General features: G+C 40.0%; 1 protein-coding gene and 1 long non-coding RNA gene across 2 annotated transcripts in view; one reads left to right on the top strand and one right to left on the bottom strand.

Moving 5' to 3' along the window:
• The window catches only part of bcas3 (BCAS3 microtubule associated cell migration factor), a 305,863-nt gene extending 286,133 nt beyond the window's left edge, over positions 1-19,730 (top strand). The window contains exon 24 of the mRNA XM_034867219.1: positions 18,186-19,730. Within this exon, the coding sequence (XP_034723110.1) occupies positions 18,186-18,334 (149 nt within the window). The 3' untranslated portion in view covers positions 18,335-19,730. The remainder of the gene's footprint in view (positions 1-18,185) is intronic.
• On the bottom strand, positions 345-10,346 carry LOC117941961. Its single transcript, XR_004656015.1, has 3 exons — positions 10,232-10,346; positions 1,894-1,900; positions 345-355 (listed from the first exon to the last, which is right to left on the bottom strand). It is a non-coding gene; the product is annotated as an uncharacterized LOC117941961 (long non-coding RNA).
• Positions 19,731-21,004: the final 1,274 nt, after the last annotated feature.

Below are 21,004 nucleotides of genomic sequence, written 5' to 3'. Positions count from 1 at the left end.
AATGGGCTTTTGTGGAGTTTTTGGAGACTGCACTTAACAGCTCGCTCAAGGGAGACACACACACAAGGGGTTATAAGGGTTCACAGAAAAGGAGGGCAAGTGAAAGCAGAGTGAGAGAGAATTATGGCAAGAAAGAAAAAAAGAAATGGTGAGAGTGGTGGGACTTACTTTTTAAAGCCCTGTTCCCGCGTCTGTTTTGGCTTGGTCAGACAACAAGAGAGATGGAGACATACTTTGTGCACAGCATCAGAAATGGACTCGTGGCTGAGGGCGATCCGCTTCATCCAATCTGCTTCAGCACCGGCGGCGGCGGCGGCAGCATGCAGCAAAACACTTGTCGCTGTTGCTTCTGTCGCTCCACTGACTAGAGAAAATAACTCGCCGTGATCTGTGACCCGTCACTCAAACTGCGTCCAGGCCATTTTCTCCAAACTGTCGCTCCAGCTGATACGAGTGACTTCCATCGTGTGATGCTTGAATGGACTACATGGTGTAAAGTTACAGAGCACACAGGGGGATCTTGTACATTGTAAGTTGTAGATAAACAATTGCACCGGAACTACAATATTAACTTCTTAGCTTTTTGCACAAAGGCAATAGTCCTTCATCAGCCTGACATCACCCAACCAAATTGCAAATGCGAGTTAGTCTGAAGCCTTTTACTTAATTTTTGATTTCAAAGGAGCATTATCAAAGACTGTATAAAGAAATTAACTTAGCTTCTGCGTATAAAAAGTGTAAAAAGTGAAGCCAATGCGGCAGTGCCTTAAACCTGCATTCTTTGTAAAGGCATTAGGGGCTGACTCCACTGGTTACAAAAAGATGTCAGATTGAATAGAATTCTGTTAGAAAATGACCTTACTTCTCACTTGCTTTATTACCTCAGTAAACATTTTCCTAATGAGTTTATGGTGCCAATCGTTAGTTTTGATTCTTCTTCAAAATAAACACACACTCCTTTTATACATTCTATGGGCGTGATCAATGGTCATAGACTAAAATGCCTCTGACGCAACTGGATAGACCTACAACCAATCAGAACAAAACATGTGACATAGCGCTGAGCGACAGACAAATGTAAACAGATTGCAGAAGTGAGCTGTGATTGTGTACATGTCTGTAAACGAGTGATGCTGTTTTTGACTTTAGAAGTTGAAAATAGCACTTTAACAGAAAGTTCCACATTAGTTGCAGGCATCTTGGTTGTTTTCTAAAATGCCTTAATGGTGACAGTTGTCAGCCATCGTCTTAAACAATCACCAAATTAGATAACTGGTTGTGATTGGCCAGGCTGGCTGGAAATCTGCCTGAACAAGAGAGAGAGACCAGATGTATATCTGCCATAGCAAAAAAGACATGAGCTCACAGGTTCGTTTGGTTCCCACGCCTCATCCTATTTTGTCTTAAACGACAATATTGTGTACTAGTGCAATGGCAACCTTATGATTTCCGAAATGTGAATAACAATCATGAGATTGTATTTGACCCAAGAGCAGTTGGTGAACATGAATCTTTTATAATCCATGGCCAATCTGATCAACCAAATCATATCTTGTTGTTGCACTCAGTGAAAGAACCAATTTTGAATACATCTACTCCTGGTGAACCGGGGGTTGCACTTTTGACGTAGACTTATGGTTTTTGTGTCAAGCAGAATGTCATGCAAGGATAATCGTAGGATAGGATACATCGTGGTCCAGTTATTTGTAAGTACAACATTTTGTGTGCTTCTTTGTGTGCGAGATTATCCACTTCTGCAGGTTCTCTCTGAGCAGTCTGCTCTAAGACAGGGCAAGAAAATATAGGTAAGTCCACTCATGTCCTTTATTATAACTCAAACTTTGCATTTCTGGAGAAGCCTTAGGGCCTTGGTGCATATGATGCATCTTAAACCCTGTCCCTCCACACCTTTTTGACATCAAAATTTGGGGGACTTTGTCTAAGAGAAGTGTGCAGAGTAGTGAAAGTAGCAACGGCTTGAACTTCTATTTTAAAGTCTTCCTTCATTCTTCACAGAACTTTCATCATTTTTGTGTATACAACTGAGTGCAATACCATGTATGCCTTAAAGGGGAGACTGTCTGAAAATGTGCGCCGTTGCATTGAGACTATAAAGTCATGCAAAAGACAGAAAAAAGGGAGGCAGTGGGATACAGCCAGGAGAAGCTATGACTGCTATGAGCATGTGCTCACTTTGAGTGTGGCTCTTCTGAACAGGCATACAGATGAAAATTAGCATTTAGGTAGATCTGGTACAATAAATAAATTTTGCATTGTCCCTGCTAAATATCAATACATAAAAATGTTTGCCTTTAGACGTAGTTAAATGATCCGTTGTATGACCTCGTTCCTTTTAAGCATACTGGACTTTTTTGGATTCTTCAGCGTAAGCTCCCATTGGTGTTCTTTAAAACATTAGATACATTTTACTCAAAAGGCCTAAAAACATTATTTAAGGGGGCTTTCACACCTGCCTCACTTAGTTCAATTGAATGACTTTCAGTCGCACTAGAGTTTGTTTCCCCCCTTGGTGCAGTTTGTTTGGGCAGGTGGGAATGCGGCAATCGCACTCGGCTACGCACCAAAAGCGGACAAAACAAGCATACCAGGACCTGCTTGATGAGGTGGTGTTGGTACGCTTTCAATTGAACTCTGTAGCGGTTTGTTTGTGATGAGAACGTGATCCGACCTTGAACCACAACTATTAATGTGTGTGTACTCCACAGGTGTGAGCTAAATGACTCCTGTAGTCAGGTATGCTTTGCGATCTGCGATGCGACAGACCATGCACACAGTGGCAGCTTGCAATGGTTCTCTCACAGAAACAGACTGGGGTCAAGCTCGCTGTCACTAGCATTTTCCTGGTCAAAGTTGGAGACAAACACCGGCATAGCAGAGCAAAGTCTGCGTGACAATGTCTGATTATTCAAATGAAATGAGCTGGTTTGACCACGGCGATGCAAGAAATATGCACTAATCCAGAACACAGGACCTTCTTCCATAATTTACTTTCCATCTTCTGTCCCAGACACTTAAGTAAGCGTGTATGTTCTTGCGTGGTTTGTCATGATGCATTTTGGTACACTTGAATTTTTACGGGTGTGAAACCAAACCAGGGTAATGACTACTCCAAGTTTACAAACTTATCAACTGATTCAGACCAAAGCAAATGAACTATAGGGGTGAAAATGCCCTAAATAATCTTTATTGAATCAACATGTCATGAATGACATTAAAGCACGGCACAGATGTAGTATTGCTATCTGTATACACAATGCAAAGAAGATGAGATTAGGTGAATAAAGCCCAAATTATACTTGAATACATTCAAATTTGTTCATGTTATGCCTAGGAGTACTGTATGTACCTACAATAAATCATGTGACTGGTGCTAAGTGCGTGTGAGCGGGGAGCGCAAGGGGGAGGATTTTAGATGGAATGCAGATCAGATTTTAAAAATGTGTCGTCTTATCTCCAATGGACCAAGTATGGAGAGTGGACTGGCAGCTGGAGGGATGCCACTTTGCCTCCTGGGTACTGCCAAGGTGCCCTTTGAGCAAGGCATCAAACTGCCAAACTGCTCCAATGGCACAGTACAATGGTTGTCCCTGGGCTATCCCCTGAATTGCATGTGTATTTGTGTATGAAGAGGAGTTGCGTGTGATTCATTTCAACTGCCTATTACACGTAGCCTAACTTGTGGATCGTGTGGATTGACACATAAAACTCTCTTTCTCTTTCTTTCTGTCATCCATGGGACTTTTTGCTGGAAAAGCTGCATGCATGGAGAGAGGATGGGGGCCGTTCATCTGATAAATACAATGCAGCTTCTTTTTTTTCTTTTCAATTTCAATTGGTGATTTAATTGTAGCCGGTTGAAATCTACGGTGAAGGCGGCGCTGTTTTCAGAAGGGGAGCAGAGGGAACGAACAGCTCTTTGAGCCAGGAGTGGAAATTCTCACCGCTCACATGCTCTGGCCTATACAAGCACACTAACTGCATGTGTGTAAAACACGTTGGGAAACACCCTTAATAACTGAAGTTTCAGCTTCTGACACTGAAGCTGATACTTCAGTTATTCAAATGTCAGCGTTAGTATGAAATCCAAGTGACGACATATTCTTAAAGAAAACACTGAAGGAAACTAATTTTTGTGCTGTGGTTCTATTAATCAGTTTTACTGTATCATCATACCATCATATCACAGACGGATTGCACATACTGGAACATAGATCTTCTTATCCGCAGCAAACTCGGGCAACACATGCAGTGTAGGCAAAGTGTTTGTATTCACACAAAAGGTCACACGTTAAACAGACAGATAATGGGTTTTTGGGAGTACATACACTTAACCACGTGTATGCACACATTCAGCTCACACCCTGTCATACTGACTCTCATGTATACACATACATTACACACACACAATCTCTCCTAACATGACCCTGCATGCGAAGTGTGTGTGTATCAATAAAATATGGTGGCATGAATAAGTGATAAGATACATAATGGAGAGGCAGCTGAGCTGAGCTGAGCCAGGCCAGCTTTCCACAACACTGGAACTTCCTGTCAACAGAATGCCCAACCAAGGACATGTCTGTGTATATGTGTTTGCATCTTCTAAGAAATGGCTTGGAGAGAAACTAAGAGGAGAATATGGAAGGAAGAATGTTATCACATCAGGTAGTAGGCTATATCTTGATATCTTGAATACAGTATTATGACTGTGAATATGGGCTAAATAAAACTTGAGTAACGAGTATAGCTGAATGAAAAAAGCGGCATGGAAATTCACACACAATATGTTAAACCACATTTCATATTGTCTAAATACACACTGTGCATACTCAAAGAGCGGTATCATCTTTCAATAATAATAATAATAATGATAATAATAATAATAATGCAGATGTATACTTTATAAATCCAACAAGGGGAAATTACAATGTTTTCACTCTGTTGTTATTACACACATTACACACAGGCCTGAAATACACACACTTGCTCAGTACCTATATATGCACTAATGGAGAGATGTCAGAGTGTGGGGCTGCCTATGGAAGGGTGCCCCGAGCAGTTGGGGGTTCGGTGCCTTGCTCAAGAGCACCTTAGCCGTGCCCAGGAGGTGAACTGGCACCTCTGCAGAAACCAGTCCAACACCATACTTTGGTCCGTACGGGGACCCTCCGGTTCCCAACCCAACTCCCAACGGACTGAGCTACTGCCTTACAATGCTTTGCTCATTCCCCTCTTTCCTTCCATTTATGCAGACTTTAAAGCCCCATATTGAAACAGTCCTCTTTTGTATTTTCCAAAAATAAGCCTTACTATTTTGGAAATAAGCAAGATTTTATTGTATCTGCCTGCACAGCTGATATCTCATATTCATTGTATGAAGCATGAAACCATCACAGACATGAGGACACGCGACAAAGATTCCTGGCGGGGATTGAACTGGGAATGCCATTACTGCATGGTATGCATCTTTAACACCAGGACAGCCACATGTTCATATTTTCAAGCCCATTCTATGGTGAGCATAAGTGAGCAGCTCTGCGTGTCTGGCTATTGTGCTGTGAAAAAAAATTTCCTTTATGTAAGGAAAACCAATAAGCAGTCTAATCTAACTAGCATGTAAAACATTCAGATCCTTTGAGATGCTAACTCCACTGATACCCAAACTTGTTCAGTTCTTCTTTGTGCATTAACAGCTTCAAAATTCACAACAGCTTTTAATTGACATTGGCTTTCTAGTGTGAAGCAGGATGAGATTGTTTCCGCACATTAGCGCATTTTACAGGCTGCTACCCCACTGAGGCTTTTAAATACAATCATATCCTCTCCATCGTATCCTCTGCTCCATGAGAGAAATATTCAATCTAAGATAAAGCCCAACACTGGCAAACAAAGTGTATCAATTAAATCAGATCAAAACTCTGTCGGGCAGAGAATAAAAACTGAAGCAATGGTATCATGTTCTGTGTATTAATAATCATACAGACTGACATACATTGAGGATCTGTGTAACCACGTGTCCAAGGTGAAAGCTCAGCCGTGATTATGCCACATTAAAACACTTATGGAATATAAAAGCATCTGCTTCACGTTGAGGCTATAGAGATAATGTTATCTCTCTTTTCTACTCCACGTCACTCAAATGCAAACAAAAGCAATACAAGGATGTGCAATTCAGTAATTAGGAAATGAGCTAAAATCATCCTTATGATGAGCACAGTCATCTACTGGCGCAGACTGGCAGTAATTTGAGAGGAAGACAAGATAGCAATAGCTTCCTACACGTACATTGGTTGCTATTTCAAGCCACTAATTGGTTTATGTACATTGTGTTTCCTGTTGAGAGGTTAGAAAAGTTTAAAAGCCCCGACTTTGGGTTGGTTGGGGAAGTCAATTACAGGGTTCAATTTGAACTGATTCTCTTCATTAGTTCACTGTATAGGGTTTGTAATAGTCCAAGCACAGATCTTGCAACTTGTACTTATTTTGGACTGGTTTACGTTTATTGTTTTTTAAATACTTAAATGAAGCTTTTCTATATATATAGTCTAAAATATTAGCAGAACCTTAGTGATTAAAAGTATCTGATTAAGCATGTTTTGTAATTTACATTACTATAGCAGTACATGTATTATATCCATGTTAGTATCTGTGTAATCTGCAGGATATAATCTGCCTGTTTAGTGTCATTTTTTAACTACTCCTAACCTTTCTAGATGACAAAAAAACATGCATTTGCACCACTTCAGTCAACAGAATTGGTTGTATAATATCTTGATACCCAAACAATATAGTTCTTATGCTCATTTGGTCAGTGTTCATGTCAAACCATGTGTGTGAGCGTGCGTGTCTCTGTGTGTGTGTGTGTGTGTGTGCGCAGGTCGTTTGCATTCTTCTGTTGTTTTGAATGTAACCCTTTTGACCTTTGTTCTTTTGACCCGCATCTAAACTATTTGAAGGAGGTGTGTTTGCTTCACATGACAGCTGATAAAGAAAATCATGCTTCTTAAAGCTCAAACCCTATGAACAACAAACTTGCTGTTTATTCAAACCCAAGCATGATAGATTTGTCCACTCCGAAATCATCTTTTCTACTGTATATAAAGGCAATCCAAATGTAATGGATGCTCCTTTGTATCCAGCTTCTCATCCTCAAGCAGCGTTTCAAAGGACTCTGCTCTTTTATACAGACCAGCTGAACCTTTTCCCTTTTGACCCTTTGCTGACTGCTTTGCTGTTTGTGTGTGTGTGTACGGTGTGTGTACAGTATGTGTTTCCCTGTCTCTCAGGGTTAACCTGTACCCATAGAACATTGGTGTTATGCTTAGTGGAGCCTTGTTTTTCCTCTTACCAACTCTGTGGTTCTACAGACATTTGCTTTCATGTTCTGATTTCACACTTGCTCCAAGAAAAAAGCGCTGCGAAGTCCCAAGCGTGTGTTCATGATTAAATGTGTGTGTTTGATGTCTGTGTTACTAAGGTGACTCAATCTAGACAGAAAAACCGGGCCACTATTTACATTTTATCAATACACCATCAGATTCAATCATCTGACTTTGTGACTGATACTGTTTGCATAATTTCTATAGTATTGGAGAATGAATACTATCAGACATTAGAAAAGATGCCCTGCTATGATGTCAGATAGGACTTTATGTGCACAGCACGGTAAGGAGACAGCATGATGAGGTTGGTACATCAAATTATGACACGGGACAAAAGGTTTCCTGGCCACATCATACGTGTTGTGTAATTTTAGGTCTGTAGCAGAAGAACTAGTCAAAGTACAAAAGCAAGGATGTACCAAATCAAAGAAGAAATGGGAAGAAATATTGCATTTCCAGAGACTTGATTTTTATAAGTTGTTTCAGGTAACTAATCGGACAGGGACACCGCCTTTGTCTTTCCCATTTCCTACTGACAGTCAGCGTTGGTTTCATTTCACAATGACCACAATTTTTTCCTAACCTTAATATAACACTTAGAGCACGGTATGATCACAGATGGACATTTCAGGGTTACAGTAGCCAAGACATAACTCACAAAAGAATTATATAACAATACACACAAGGAGGTAAAAAGCCATAAATTATAAGCAGTCAACAAGAATACAATACAATCCGAGAAAGGGGATTGAACTTTATTTAGCACCCCACTCTGCGATGATTTTGCACAGTAAAATGATAGTGTAGTTATTATTAGTTGATTAGTGTTCTGTTCAGTAATGTTGGAAGGATTTTGGCTAGCAAAATTTCTTAGTAACCAGATGTGCAGTTTGATGTGAGACTTTTAACCCAGAGAGATTAATCAGTGTGTTATAGTATGTAAGTGTTGTGCCTAACAAAATGACTTCGTTTTGAGTCAAAGCAGAGTTGGAGGTAGGTTTCCATAACCGTCTTTAAATCATGTGTTCAAAGTGTGACAAGTGCAATGAACATGAAGTATTCTGTGATAAAATACATAACATCTTACCCACACACATACACTGTTCAGCAGCAGCACTATCTAGCCCATACCTTGCCGTGGTTGGGAGGCTGGTCAAGTATGTGATCTGATGATGAGCGACAGCCTCCTGACACTGTGCGGTCCATCAGATTCCTCAGGGGACACCAACACCAGCAACCTCTTTCAGCTGAGACCAGCCCTCCTGTCCAAAATCATTGACAGGGGTCTCCCAAGATGTTAGTCAAAGGACATCAAACCATTCATCTTTGCATTCTTGTGTGTTCAGGATAGGATATTTCAGTAGACAACAGAGTGGGATCTGTTCTCCACCATAGGCAGTTTGTTGTGAAGTGCTTACACAAGTAGAAGCGTTTGAATGTGCTTACTGTTGATGCACTGACTTTTTAAAGTGCATATGTGAGCCTCAAGCACTTTTTTGATTCATGTAGAAAAGAGATAGAATTTCCACAAACCTCAACCTCCATCAACAGAGATAACAGAGAAAGCTACTGCTTGAAACCCCGCACAAAGTGTCTTTTTTAGGTGCTTCAGTGTTCCTTGGCATACACTTTGCAAGCCTCTGGAGTTTACTGGAGGGATGACCAAACGATATTCCTTAGTTTTTTGTGTTTTGAGTATGTTTTGAGTAGTTTAGAGAATGCTCCAGAATCTCCCATAGTATGTCCATACTGTACAATCCTGCACATGTGGACCTTGAGTCCCAGATGATCCATTATGGCATCATTGTAAACGCTGCATCTGAACCAGCAAGGGGCTCAAAATTGAATATGCTGTAAGTTAAAAGTTCAGCGGTTCATGTATTATTCTTGTAATGAATTACAAAGCAAACGCTGCTGTCACATTTTAATATATGATGTAACCCTTTACATTTATTATTAATTTCTTTCGTCATTGCACCAATTACCTTTTTAGGAAATCTGCAGATTGTAGCGCTGTGTGTTCACAGGGCGTGATCTGCATCATGGTGATGCGGTTTGTTGGAGAAGCATTTTTAGTTCTCTTGTTGTTGAGCTGCCATGCGTCACTGTGATTTCCTTAGCTTTTACGAGACAAGTAATTTGACTGGCTGGTAGCATATTTATTCATCCTGATCTATATTCTACCTTAGCAAGCCCCTTCTCTCCAAAATAGAACTAAAAAAAAATAAGTACAAAAATAGGGCCCCATTACTGTATAATGACAAAAGGTATGGTAGGTCAAAGTTGAACTATGAAGTCGCCTATATTGTGATTGATGTTTATAACGGATTGTTTAGGTAATTATTTTATCTTTTTTTTTTTTTTAAACAAATCTGATCATCTGATTGTTCGTGGTTCTTGCCCCTTTGGACTGCGTTCCGAGATCACAGCAATTACTTGGGGCAGTACTACAAAGTCAAAAGAACCCATGACCCAAGTTATAGTAACTTGTAGATTTCCTTTAAATGTAAATGTCCTTGTTTTCAGAAAGTCCTCAAATGATCTTATCTGTAGTTGAATTACTTGTAGTTAGTTGTTTGTGTGTTTGATGAATATTAGTGCTGTCAAAAATATTTAATCGCGATTAATCACATTAATGTCATAGTTAACATGCAATTCATTGCACATTTTTATCTATTCTAAATGTCCCTTTTGATTGAAAAATTGAAAACAACATTGGCATATAGCCTACTGTAGTGTTCAATTTCCCACTAACATTCTTACTTGGAGCAAATAATCTCTCACACAATGTTACACTGTCCATCAATTAAAGGGTGAAGAAAATACTTGACTTGACGAGGGGGCGGAGAATTGGCGTCAGCTGTGTGCTTGGCCATCAAGTGGTATTTCAGACTGGACATCCTGCGATGATTGCTCAGTTCACAACGACAAAACACACAGATCACTTTGGTCTGGTCAATTGTACCATTTGCCAACTTTTAAAAACTAAACTTTCCATTCAGAATCTTATTGGTATCCATTTCAGTGTCTCACGCTCGCCATCCACTCGTAATGTAACGTTACTACTCTTTGGCCGGCTTGCAAGCCCAAACAAGTGTATGCAGCCTGCCTGTTGTTTTGTTTCAGCTTTAGCTAAATCTGTTGTGGTGTTGTAGTTTTTCTAATGTTACTAGTTGTTGAATGAAAACTACAAAGTTCGCCAGGCCAAAAAGAACATTAATCTTGCGATAAAAAAATTGAAGCCGTTAAAATGGGTTTGCGTTAAAGACGCATTTAACTGACAGCACTACTGAATATACAAATTCAGTTGAACATACTCAATACAACATTCCTTTACCATATTTGCTGTTTTTGTTACTCATCTGCTGTTGCTCTCTTTTGGTCCATGCGCAGCAGTCGCCCTATAAAAGCAGTTTCATACAGTGTCCAGTGGTGAGGCGGCTGTCAGTCTGCTCTGTGTAAATAGCCAGTCAAATCCTGGGTCAACACTAGGTTTTCATTAGAGGTCTAATTCAAAGCGGCCCACATAGAGTGTCAGGAGTGTCCCAGCCTGTTGTTGGCACCCCTTATAACACACTCTAATGAGCAGCCGCTGGGAAAGTTGTGGTCAGCTGTGTATTTGGCGGCGTAGCATAGAATACACAGTCGGAGAAGACGAAGAGAAAGTCCACGCTCAAGGGCTTGGATTAGCCCCATGAATCACTTACTTTCTTTTTCATTAGTTTCTTAATCACGCAACCTGATGAGTGTCATGATTCATGGGACTAGCTGTTTGCTGTGGTTTACCCTGTAGAGTTCAATCATGAGGCCGGCATTCTCAGTGGATTTGCCAGTATGTGAGCTGGATGAGGTTACTGTTCTGTTTATAAAGGTGCTCAAAGCATCTCTTTCCCTCTGTGATCCATCAGGGAAGATGTAGAAGAGGGGATCATCTGTGTTGATAAATTCAGGACTGCCTTTAGTCAAAAATGTTTCCTGTTAACTTGCAAATATGAATAAATACAAAAATGAGTTACATTGAGCATGATTCAGGCTAGTCGCGAGTATTTGAACAGTGCATAAATGAAAAAGGTTCACGTGGCTCCATTTAAACACTGCAAATTGCATCTACCCTGATATGCTGTATGTGGTGTGTGTGTGTGTGTGTGTGTGTGTGTGGGTGGGTGTGTGGGTGTGTGTCTCCAGCCACATTATTGTGAGCTGTCCTTTACACAGGAGGGTGTGTTAAGCCTGGCTTTTCACAGTCCATCAGGATGATCTCCGGTATATGTTAATGAGCTTTCCCACTAATGTGGACTCAATCGTCCAACTGGCCAGCTTTCTAAGGATTGTATAGAGCAAGGGCTCACAAAGTGATGTTAACCCGTTTTCATCTGAAAAACATCTGTAAGTCCTTATTATTAATGGTATTTGTTAAATATAGGTTTTATTATTTTATTTGAACTCAGCATTTTAAGTGATAACATGCCAGTGCTATTAATTAAATTAACATTGGTAAAATAGATAAATGTATTTGTTATGTGACACTGTTTGTGATTTGACATATTTGGAAAGTTGTGGGCTTTTTTTTTTTCAAAAACCTGAAGTCATGTGAGAAATGACTTCTTAGAGTTTGTTTCCCTCAGTGCTTTTCCCAGACCAGACCTGATTATTCTGTGTTCTACAGCATTTGCCTAGCAATTGGGTTTATTACTAGATGCTGTTGAGGTAGAAACTCATCAGTCAAAATATCCGCCACAATGGAAAATTTAGCTAAAATTAGCAAAATGCAGCATGTACAATTTTTTCATGTTATAGGGCCATATATCATCTGCAGGGACACCATAACATTTCCTTGGTAATTTAAGTTACTTTGACTTTGATTTTTTTAATATTTTGGAAATTAAGGGGGGTTAAATGACCTGAGAAACAGGAATCACACCCACAGTGTTTCTAGAATATTGGCTAGAAACCATAAAACACAAGTGGAAACATAATTCCTATGGATTGTTTTAGTATTATCAGAATCAGAATCAGAAAAACTTTATTGATCCCCGAAGGGAAATTCTGTAATTATTATTATTACAGGTAGGCATGTCATTGCCATGAGAGGAACCATTATCACTGCAGGTAGCGACAAACCAATGTCACATAGCCGCATCACCGTCATGACTAAAAATGTCACCACAGTTGTTGGTAGAGTTGCAGTTGGTAGATATGTGATCACCAAGCATTCTGCAAGAAAGTCACCGTACATTTCTCTCAATAGGATCCTGGTTAAAAAAAAAAAATATGTATTTTTTTTTTTCTACTATAGAAAGCTAAAATGATAGCAGTGACTAAATCTACATTAGTTGGTGGGTTCCTGAAGGAACGAAAATGCCAACACCAATATGTTTGTGAGCCATTTTTCAAATGGGAAGTGTGTGTATGCACTTCTGTGTAAGTGTAAGTGTGTGTAGGAGACTGTTGGGGGTTGGAATGTGACGTGAGAGCACTAATCAGAGCCAGCTGGGGCCAACGCTGAGATTAAAGTTAAAACACAAAAACAATCAGCTGGGATAAGTATACTATCGCTATGGGTTACTGCCCCCATCCCAGCCTCTCAGGGGGAGAGAGGGACAGAGGCGGAGAAAGAGAGGATGGATGGATGGATACAAGGATGGATGGGACTCTACCCACAGACCCTCTGATTAAGAGCACCTTTGTATTCTCTTTGATCCTTTCTTAGTGGTGAGTCTAGGCTCAGCACAACATGCACATGACACACACCAACACACTGCCAGTCAGGGCCACAGGACATGCTCCGTATATGCCTCCGTATATGTAGCTGTTTGTGTAACCAAACCGATTGGAATAATGGACAAAACTATGAAAATGAGACCCACGTTTTTTTAGGAGCATGTGTAGGTGTAACATGATGTTGTGTTATTTTATATTGCAATTTTTTTTTCAATTACACCTATAGTATTTTTTGTACTTTGTATTTGAGACTAGATTAGTGTTTGTATGGAAATGAAAGTTTGTATGATGGTGATTTGTGTGTGTGTGTGTGTGTGTGTGTGTGTGTGTTTGTGTGTTTGTGTGTTTGTGTATAAGAGGATTAAGGCCTGTTCACTGCCGAGGGTGCAGACTGCACTATTTCTGATCATTTTCTCTGTATGTCCAATTGGCTGATGAGGTATTAACTCGCCTCTGTGTTGTTATACGTGTCTCTGTTGGATTGTGCGAGGATGCGTCTCCAAAAACAACTAAATTCTCCTCCTTGTTCAACACTGACAAGAATCCACCCCCTCCCTCCATCCATCTCTGGTCTGAAAAAACTCCTCTGTTATCTCCAGCTGTGGAATCCAGTGCTGTTTTACGGATAGCTTTTTCTAACCTATCTTGGTTTGATTTGCTCTTTCTTTTGAAGTTTGGCCACTGGTGTTGTCCCAGAACACAGCGCCAGTCCCAGCCGCCATATAGAGTCAACACCAAAAACAGAATGACTTCCTAGATTAGGCCGTACACGTGACAATTAGCTTTCTGAGTCAAGAAATTTTGACTTAGTGTTCTTTTTGCTGTCAAATGCTATTTGTGAGGTTTCCTTGACAAGAATCTGGAGACAACACACCGCATACTATAACCAAATCTTATCGCATTTAAGATCTTGCTATCAGCTTTCAAATTTCAAATACATATCATTTTTGGCATTGAAAATTACATTTTTAAAGATAAGCCACTATATATTAGTACCAAATATTTGTCAGACAGGTCCATCAGCCGTCCTTAAAAAGCCCTTTTTAGTCAAATAGTTTCCATTTCTTCATTGGCCTTACTCCAAAACAACATTATCTACATATCTCATCAGACAAAACCACCTTGTAAATAACCATGTTACTTTACCTACTGACAACCGCCCCAGAGGAAAAGATCCCCAACATTAGAGTGCTGGGGGATTGTGTCGGGGGCGTGAGAGGTTAAGACTTGTTGAATAGCTGGTAGGCGTCGCACAATGAGGTGGATTAGGCAGCACTAGAAAGGGCCTTTAGGGCTTTACTGGGTTGTTCAGCAGCTTATAGCACCTACAATAACACAGCAACAGTGCAGATCTGGGGTAGGCAAAAAGACTAGCTGGGAGGGCAAGTCGCTGGTCAGTGTGGTAGGAAGCATGGAAGCTGTGATGGAAGAAACAGAGTTAACAAGGAGGCAATGAATCAAATATTACTGACTGACAGGAAGAATGGGTAAAAAGAAGCACAGCAGCATTTTGTTAGAGATCCCCTGGGTTCCTCCTGAAGGACGCCTGGGTGTCACATTGGCATTGAGACATGGAGTTGCAGGGCTGCAGAGGAGAGTAGAGGTGGCTCCAACACTTGTCTCTGCTTGCCTGGAGCTGTGGCTGGAAAAATGGTATCATTACAGATGACCCATATTCTTACAGATAAACCTCGGCACTGTGGTGTGTGCTGTGCTACTCTACAGGCGTGAGTACAAAACATTGTATTTTAAGGTGCAAAATCATCTCAAGTATTTTCCACAAGAGATTTCACTTTATCAACGACAGAAGTCAGATGATATATAATGGGTGGGATACATTATCATCATAGTTTCTATCGCAGTTGCTGCTACGTTGTAACAATATTATCATCATGGGTTTCAGTGCAGACATATGAGAGCTATGGAGACCAAATTGTATAGGTTTTTAAACTTGACACATTTTGGAATTTCCTGGTTAAGAGATTATTTGCAGCTATTAGCAATGTCATTCAGTAAAGTACCGGTATAAGTGGCATAATAATTCCATACATTATCTGAACCCAGTGCAGGTTCACAGTCCTCACCCCGGTCTGGGATTACTGCAGCATTTCTGCCCTGTTGGTGAATTAAACCGGAGGGGGGTGGGAGGGCGGGCAGCAGGCTGGAATAACACCGCAGTGTGGCACATTGCGTGTCAGCTGGGATAATAACAGTGTGGTTTGTATTAGGTTTCCTTGGCTAAAGTAAGAAGCTCCCACTTCCTGCATGCATCCATAAAGACAGTATCCGTATTGGCCTCTGAACATCTGCAGGACATATTAAACACATGCTGTGGTTTTATGTCAGTGCAGTATGAATTTGAAAAGACTTTTAAGCTAATTAGACCTCCTGTTCATCGCAACGTCACTGATCTTTTCTGCAGTCAGTTTTTGACAGACTGCAGTGTGCAGTTCAACATCTCCTCAAACAGCAGAAAGAATTCATTGCATGATATTTTGGCACAGTAAAAACTCCAGCAGTGGAAATCGTTTTCATCTGATACCAGAAAGAAACTGTACGTCAGAACAGATTGGAGCTACAGTGAGCATGACAGCTTTTAGTTTTGTTCTGTATTTACTCTGGTTTTTAATATTCGTTCAGGCCATCATGCCAGAATGTATTAATGATTTTTGGACTAAGGGCATGTTCAGACCAAATAGACACTAAAACAACACAATGTAATCTACCAGTTTATTTCCCTGTGGTTTACTTTGTAACGTGAACAGCATATTTCCATAGTTTACTTACTGCATTTTAGGACTTTAAGGCATTCATGATGTTGTACTCAGTTGTATACACAAAACATAATAGAAGAAGTTGTATGAGGAACGAAGAAGAGGGAAGTTCAAGCCCTTCCTATTTTCACAACTCTGCACACCTCTCTCAGACCCAGTCCCCAAAATTTCAATGTCAAAAAAGTGTGAAAGGAGAGGGTTTCAGATGCACTGAGGCCCTAAGACTTCTTTCAAAATAAAGCTTGAGTTAGAATAAATGACATGAATTGACCGCACTATATTATCTTGCCCTGTCAAAGTACAGACTACTAGGAAAGAAACTGCAGAATTGCATAATCTTTCACTAAGATAATTATTTATTTATTGTTTAATTAGCATGGACAATGCACAATAGATATATCGTACCAAATATAGCTAAAAACAAATTTTGTGTATAGCTGTTCGGAATAGCCACCCTCAAAGTGAAAAAAGCCTGCCATCTTAGCTTCTCCTGGCTGCGTCCCGCTCCCCAGAGCAGCATGTCTCCATGTGCACTTTTGTTCTCATGTATGTGCATTATTATATCCTGCTCTCAATTTGTTGATGACAGTCATACCATACTCGGTCATGGATGCACTCTGCTGCACATTCACAGGGCGTCGGCCACTGTCAGCAGAGCAGCCCGGCCGCAGCGGCAGCAGCAGATTGAATGCAGCTAGATGCCTGATGGACATCACAATACACTACATGCATCACAGTCTTAATACTGTGCTGCCACTTACGCGCACGCCATTCTGTCTATATATTGGCGGATATGGTTTACAGCATGTAATAACAGTAATAGGTTCCTTATGGGCATATCATCAGCAGAGCAGCTTGGTCAGTCCACAGTGAGGGATATGGAACAGTGTGAGCATGTCAGAGAAATGCTCTGTGTCACCCAAAGAATGTTGGGAGAAGATCGGTTGTGTCTCACAATAACTGCTGTCTGTTGATATTATGGGTTAATAGCACAGATGTGGACGTTCATAGAGGTCTGCTGAGTAATTCATTGTAAAGCAATAGGAAAGGATCGCCTTTTTTATTCCTACTGTCTGTTCAATCTAGTCATGATGCTGTAAAATGTTTGGTGTCCTGTGTCTCTTTGGCTGCCATACACTTTGAAATTTAAAATCATCTCATACTTCCTGTAATGTTTTTAATTGCTTTTACATGTTTATGCATGTATGCTTCTGAAACACTGGGTTAAAGGATCATTCCGGTTTATTATAACTTGGGTCTTATTTTCATCGTTTTGACCACCATTTCTATCAGTTATGATAACAGTGTACTATACGTTGGTAATAATCCCCTATTGAACATGAACACAACTGCAGGATGCACAGTGGGTCAAAGTCTATGACCTGGGATGGATGTTTACAAGAGATAGTTTTGATTATCATTTACAATTCACATTCCCTTCCAAATGAGTTGGCCTAGGTATTTTTTTTTTTTTTTCACAACCGGTCTGATCATATGACTTGCATGTTTTCTCAGCTTTTACGTTAAACAGTTTTGCCTTGTACATGCAACCTGGTGTCAAGCTTAAAGCTGTTTGTCTTCCCAAATATGACACCAGTACTTGCCCTTAATTTTAGTAGAGTAGAGCTTTTGACTACTGGTGCCAATAAAATACTTTAAGTACCGATACAAATACTTTTTTTTTCTTTTTTTTTATACGTTCTTTGACAAAGTCCTTTTTCCATCCTTTAACAAAACAAGCTAAACTGATAAAACTGTGTTTAAAGATGTTTAATACAAGCAGACTTAGAAAAGCCAAAATAAAAATAATTAATAATTGGTTTAAGTAAAAAAAGCTTTGACTTAAATCAGGAGTTAGCAAATCATATTTTTTAAAAGATACATTTTTGGGGCTTCTCCCTTTTATTATAGAGCAACAGTGAATAGACATGAATGGGGGAAGAGAGAGAGGGAGTGACACGCAGCAAAGGTCCGCGGGCCGGATTCGAGCCCGCGCCCCTGCAGGACGCAGCCAACAACTTACCGACTGAACTAGATGCCGCCTGCGTGAGACAGCATTTAACGTGGTGTTTCACATTTTTTAAACATGTGATGCTACAGACACGTTTCATTTGGTACTTAAAAAGTATTGGGGTTTGATACTTAGCCCTAATGATGAGGGCATTCTGTTTTTGCCAGAATAGTGATAAAAGGTATCTGTCAGAAAACACTCCGGGCATGAACAGATCACCTGATGGTGTCAATTTAACACACACACACATACTCTCTTTCTCCCTCTCTCTCCCTGCAGAGCTGCAGAGGGAGGGCAGCATCGAAACCCTCAGTAACAGCTCGGGCTCCACCAGCGGCAGCATCCCACGCAACTTCGAGGGCTACCGCTCCCCACTGCCCACCAACGAGGGCCAGCCGCTAAGCCTCTTCCCCACCAACTTCCCCTAGAGTCCCACCTCTCTTCCAGGAAGAACCGCCACCCTCCAGCCCACCTGCCTGCCTCCCCCATCAGCATCACACTGGCACACTTGTGTGTTCAACTGAAACCCAATTGTGTCTAGGATTGTGTTTTTCTGTACACTGTGTTTTGTGTTTTTCTCCTCACATACAACTGGACACATATCAGTGTGATTCCAACTACATCCACTTATAGTATTTCATTTCTTGGTTTGACTGTGAAGGCTTAACAATCATTTTAAATTTAGTTTATTCTTAAATTGCATTCATTCGGGGTGGAAACACAGACGCAAATTTATTATAGACTCTTGGAAACTAATTTCTTTTAAGCTTAACAGCTATTTTAGGTCTCACTGAGCAATTAACCAAATCTAAAGTGCAGATAAAATGAAGTTTCATCTCATAGAGTATTTTGATACACCTTCTGGTCAGGGAGGAACTTCTTTTAGTACCAGTATCTATCTAACCCTGCTTTTAACATTGTTAAATCAGAAGCCAGTTGACCCAGACGTTGTTGGAGACCAGCCGTCCTCTCCTGTCCTCTATTGGTGTCTGCTGTGTCCTCAGCCCACCATCATTCTTTGTGTGCGTTTGAAGTTTAACGGTGTGCCTATTGTCTGAATGAGCCATGAGAAAAAGAAGCGCCGACAAAGAGAACATGTTTATTCCAGTCAGTGACGTGTAGCAGCTCCTTTTCCATCACTTCCCCATGAGTGTGTTGCTGCTCTTATAGCCTCTCACTCAATATGTTTGATTAAATTTGGTCCTCTCATGCCTTTGATTATCATGTAAGTACATTCGACAAAAGTAATTACACTAATACTATGTTGCTGAAGTAATTTAGATGTTTACAGTGTAATTGAAATATGCTTTGACATCATTTAGTAATATTCCCCACTCGGCCTTTCAGCATCATACATTTTAATTGAGCGGAGGCGTGTGTAGCCGTTGTGTATTTTGTATATTAGAAACTTTTGACCAAAATCCTTTTCTTGCCTCTAGTGATAGATCTCTAAAAAATGTATTTTCCTTAAATGTACTAGCTTTGCCCGTAGCAAAGGAGATTGATAACCAGAAATTCTTTCATTAAACCCACTTTGCCTGTTAGTTTGTTTTGAGCAAAATTTTTGTCTTGGTTAAAAATAAAATGCATTATTTAAAGAGTCGCGTTAGAAACCATTTTAAATGATAGTAGTAATGTACAGTCCCACATTTGTGGCTGTTGTTGGACTAGCTGCATGTCGTGAGGCCTGTTGTTGTTCTTTCAAAGAATGAGACTTGTTTTAATTCAGAGCAAATGCTTGTTGTTGGCGGTAAGATTTGATCTGTAAAATACTTCTTTTCCCAGCGTTCATGCAAGAAAAAACATAGTAAAAGTCAAGGAAATTAAACTGTCTGTCTTTTTTCCTCACTCTGATTGCTCCGAATTGTGCCGTTCAGATTTCAACTAAGGTGGTGACCATCAGCACACAGTACCACTGGTAATTAGTACCATATTTTTTAACAGGCAGTAAAGTGCTGTTAAAGGGACTTTTTATGGGCAACTCTGGCTCTTTGTTCTGAGAGAGAAACTAGAGGCCATGTTTGTTCCTCTGCTAATCAACACACAACTTCAATTACCAAAACTCAGAGATTTAAAAAAAGGACTAACTATCTTAAATCAAATTAGCGGTGAATTATTCCTTGTATGCTTTATTTCATCTCATCGATGTGTTCATAAGCTGCTAGCCATAAAATTTAAAAGGGGTCCTTGCCCAGCTACAATGGAACATATTCCATCTTGAAGAAATGGCCAGAAAACATTTGCACAGACAATTAAATCAAAAACATATTCAACCGTTTTAAATTAAAAACAGTATGCCTGCATTTCAGGTCATATATATTTGGAAAAACAATTTGTTTCAGTATGAGTTGCACAACAAAATACATAAAGAATTCGAACCATTACAAAATGTGTTTACTCAGGTTTATATGCGAGACTCCTTTATGAATAATGTAAAAATAAGCTCCAGCTGGCAGGAAGTGTCTCTGCCTCTTCATCCAGAGGAAAGCTCAGCATTATGCAACGAGTAGAGAAAAAAATACAGTTTTTACATGAAACATTTTATTTAATTCCAGCATGGTTAAACAAACATTTTACAATATTTAATATTCACAATATTACACATTTTAAGTGTGGAGGAAATATTCTACTTGACCTTTTTTTTTAAATGTGATAAAAGAAATGTGTGAAAAACCAATGTATTTCACCACACACTAAAAATCTAAAAACCAACACACATCATGTCAGTTTACCATGAATGTGTACGTTTGGTCATTTCTAACAAGCAGACACTGGGAGGATATTGCATGCAGGAAAACCTGGGCACAGTTCTAAAACAATTCTAAAATACTGAACTCTACACATTCAACAGTGTATTCTAGCAATAACTCAGGAAGACTCGTCCTGTTGCAGTCATTGAGAATTACAGTAAAAATCTCTACTCACTGATTCAAGTCACTCTGGATAAGAGAAGCAGCTCCCTGAAATGTTAATGGAGCAACTTTTAAGGTTTCCATGGTCATGTGCGGTGGAACCTTTTGAGTCCCTACCTGTGATCCTTTAACAAGAGAAACATGGCAGCAAACTGAACACTAATAAATCATCTTAGGACTAATTGA

The sequence above is a fragment of the Etheostoma cragini genome, chromosome 3 (genome assembly GCF_013103735.1).
Source record: "Etheostoma cragini isolate CJK2018 chromosome 3, CSU_Ecrag_1.0, whole genome shotgun sequence".
Lineage (NCBI taxonomy): Eukaryota > Metazoa > Chordata > Actinopteri > Perciformes > Percidae > Etheostoma > Etheostoma cragini.
Note: the sequence above shows the minus strand (reverse complement) of the source record. Positions and strands in the feature narration are given on the sequence as shown.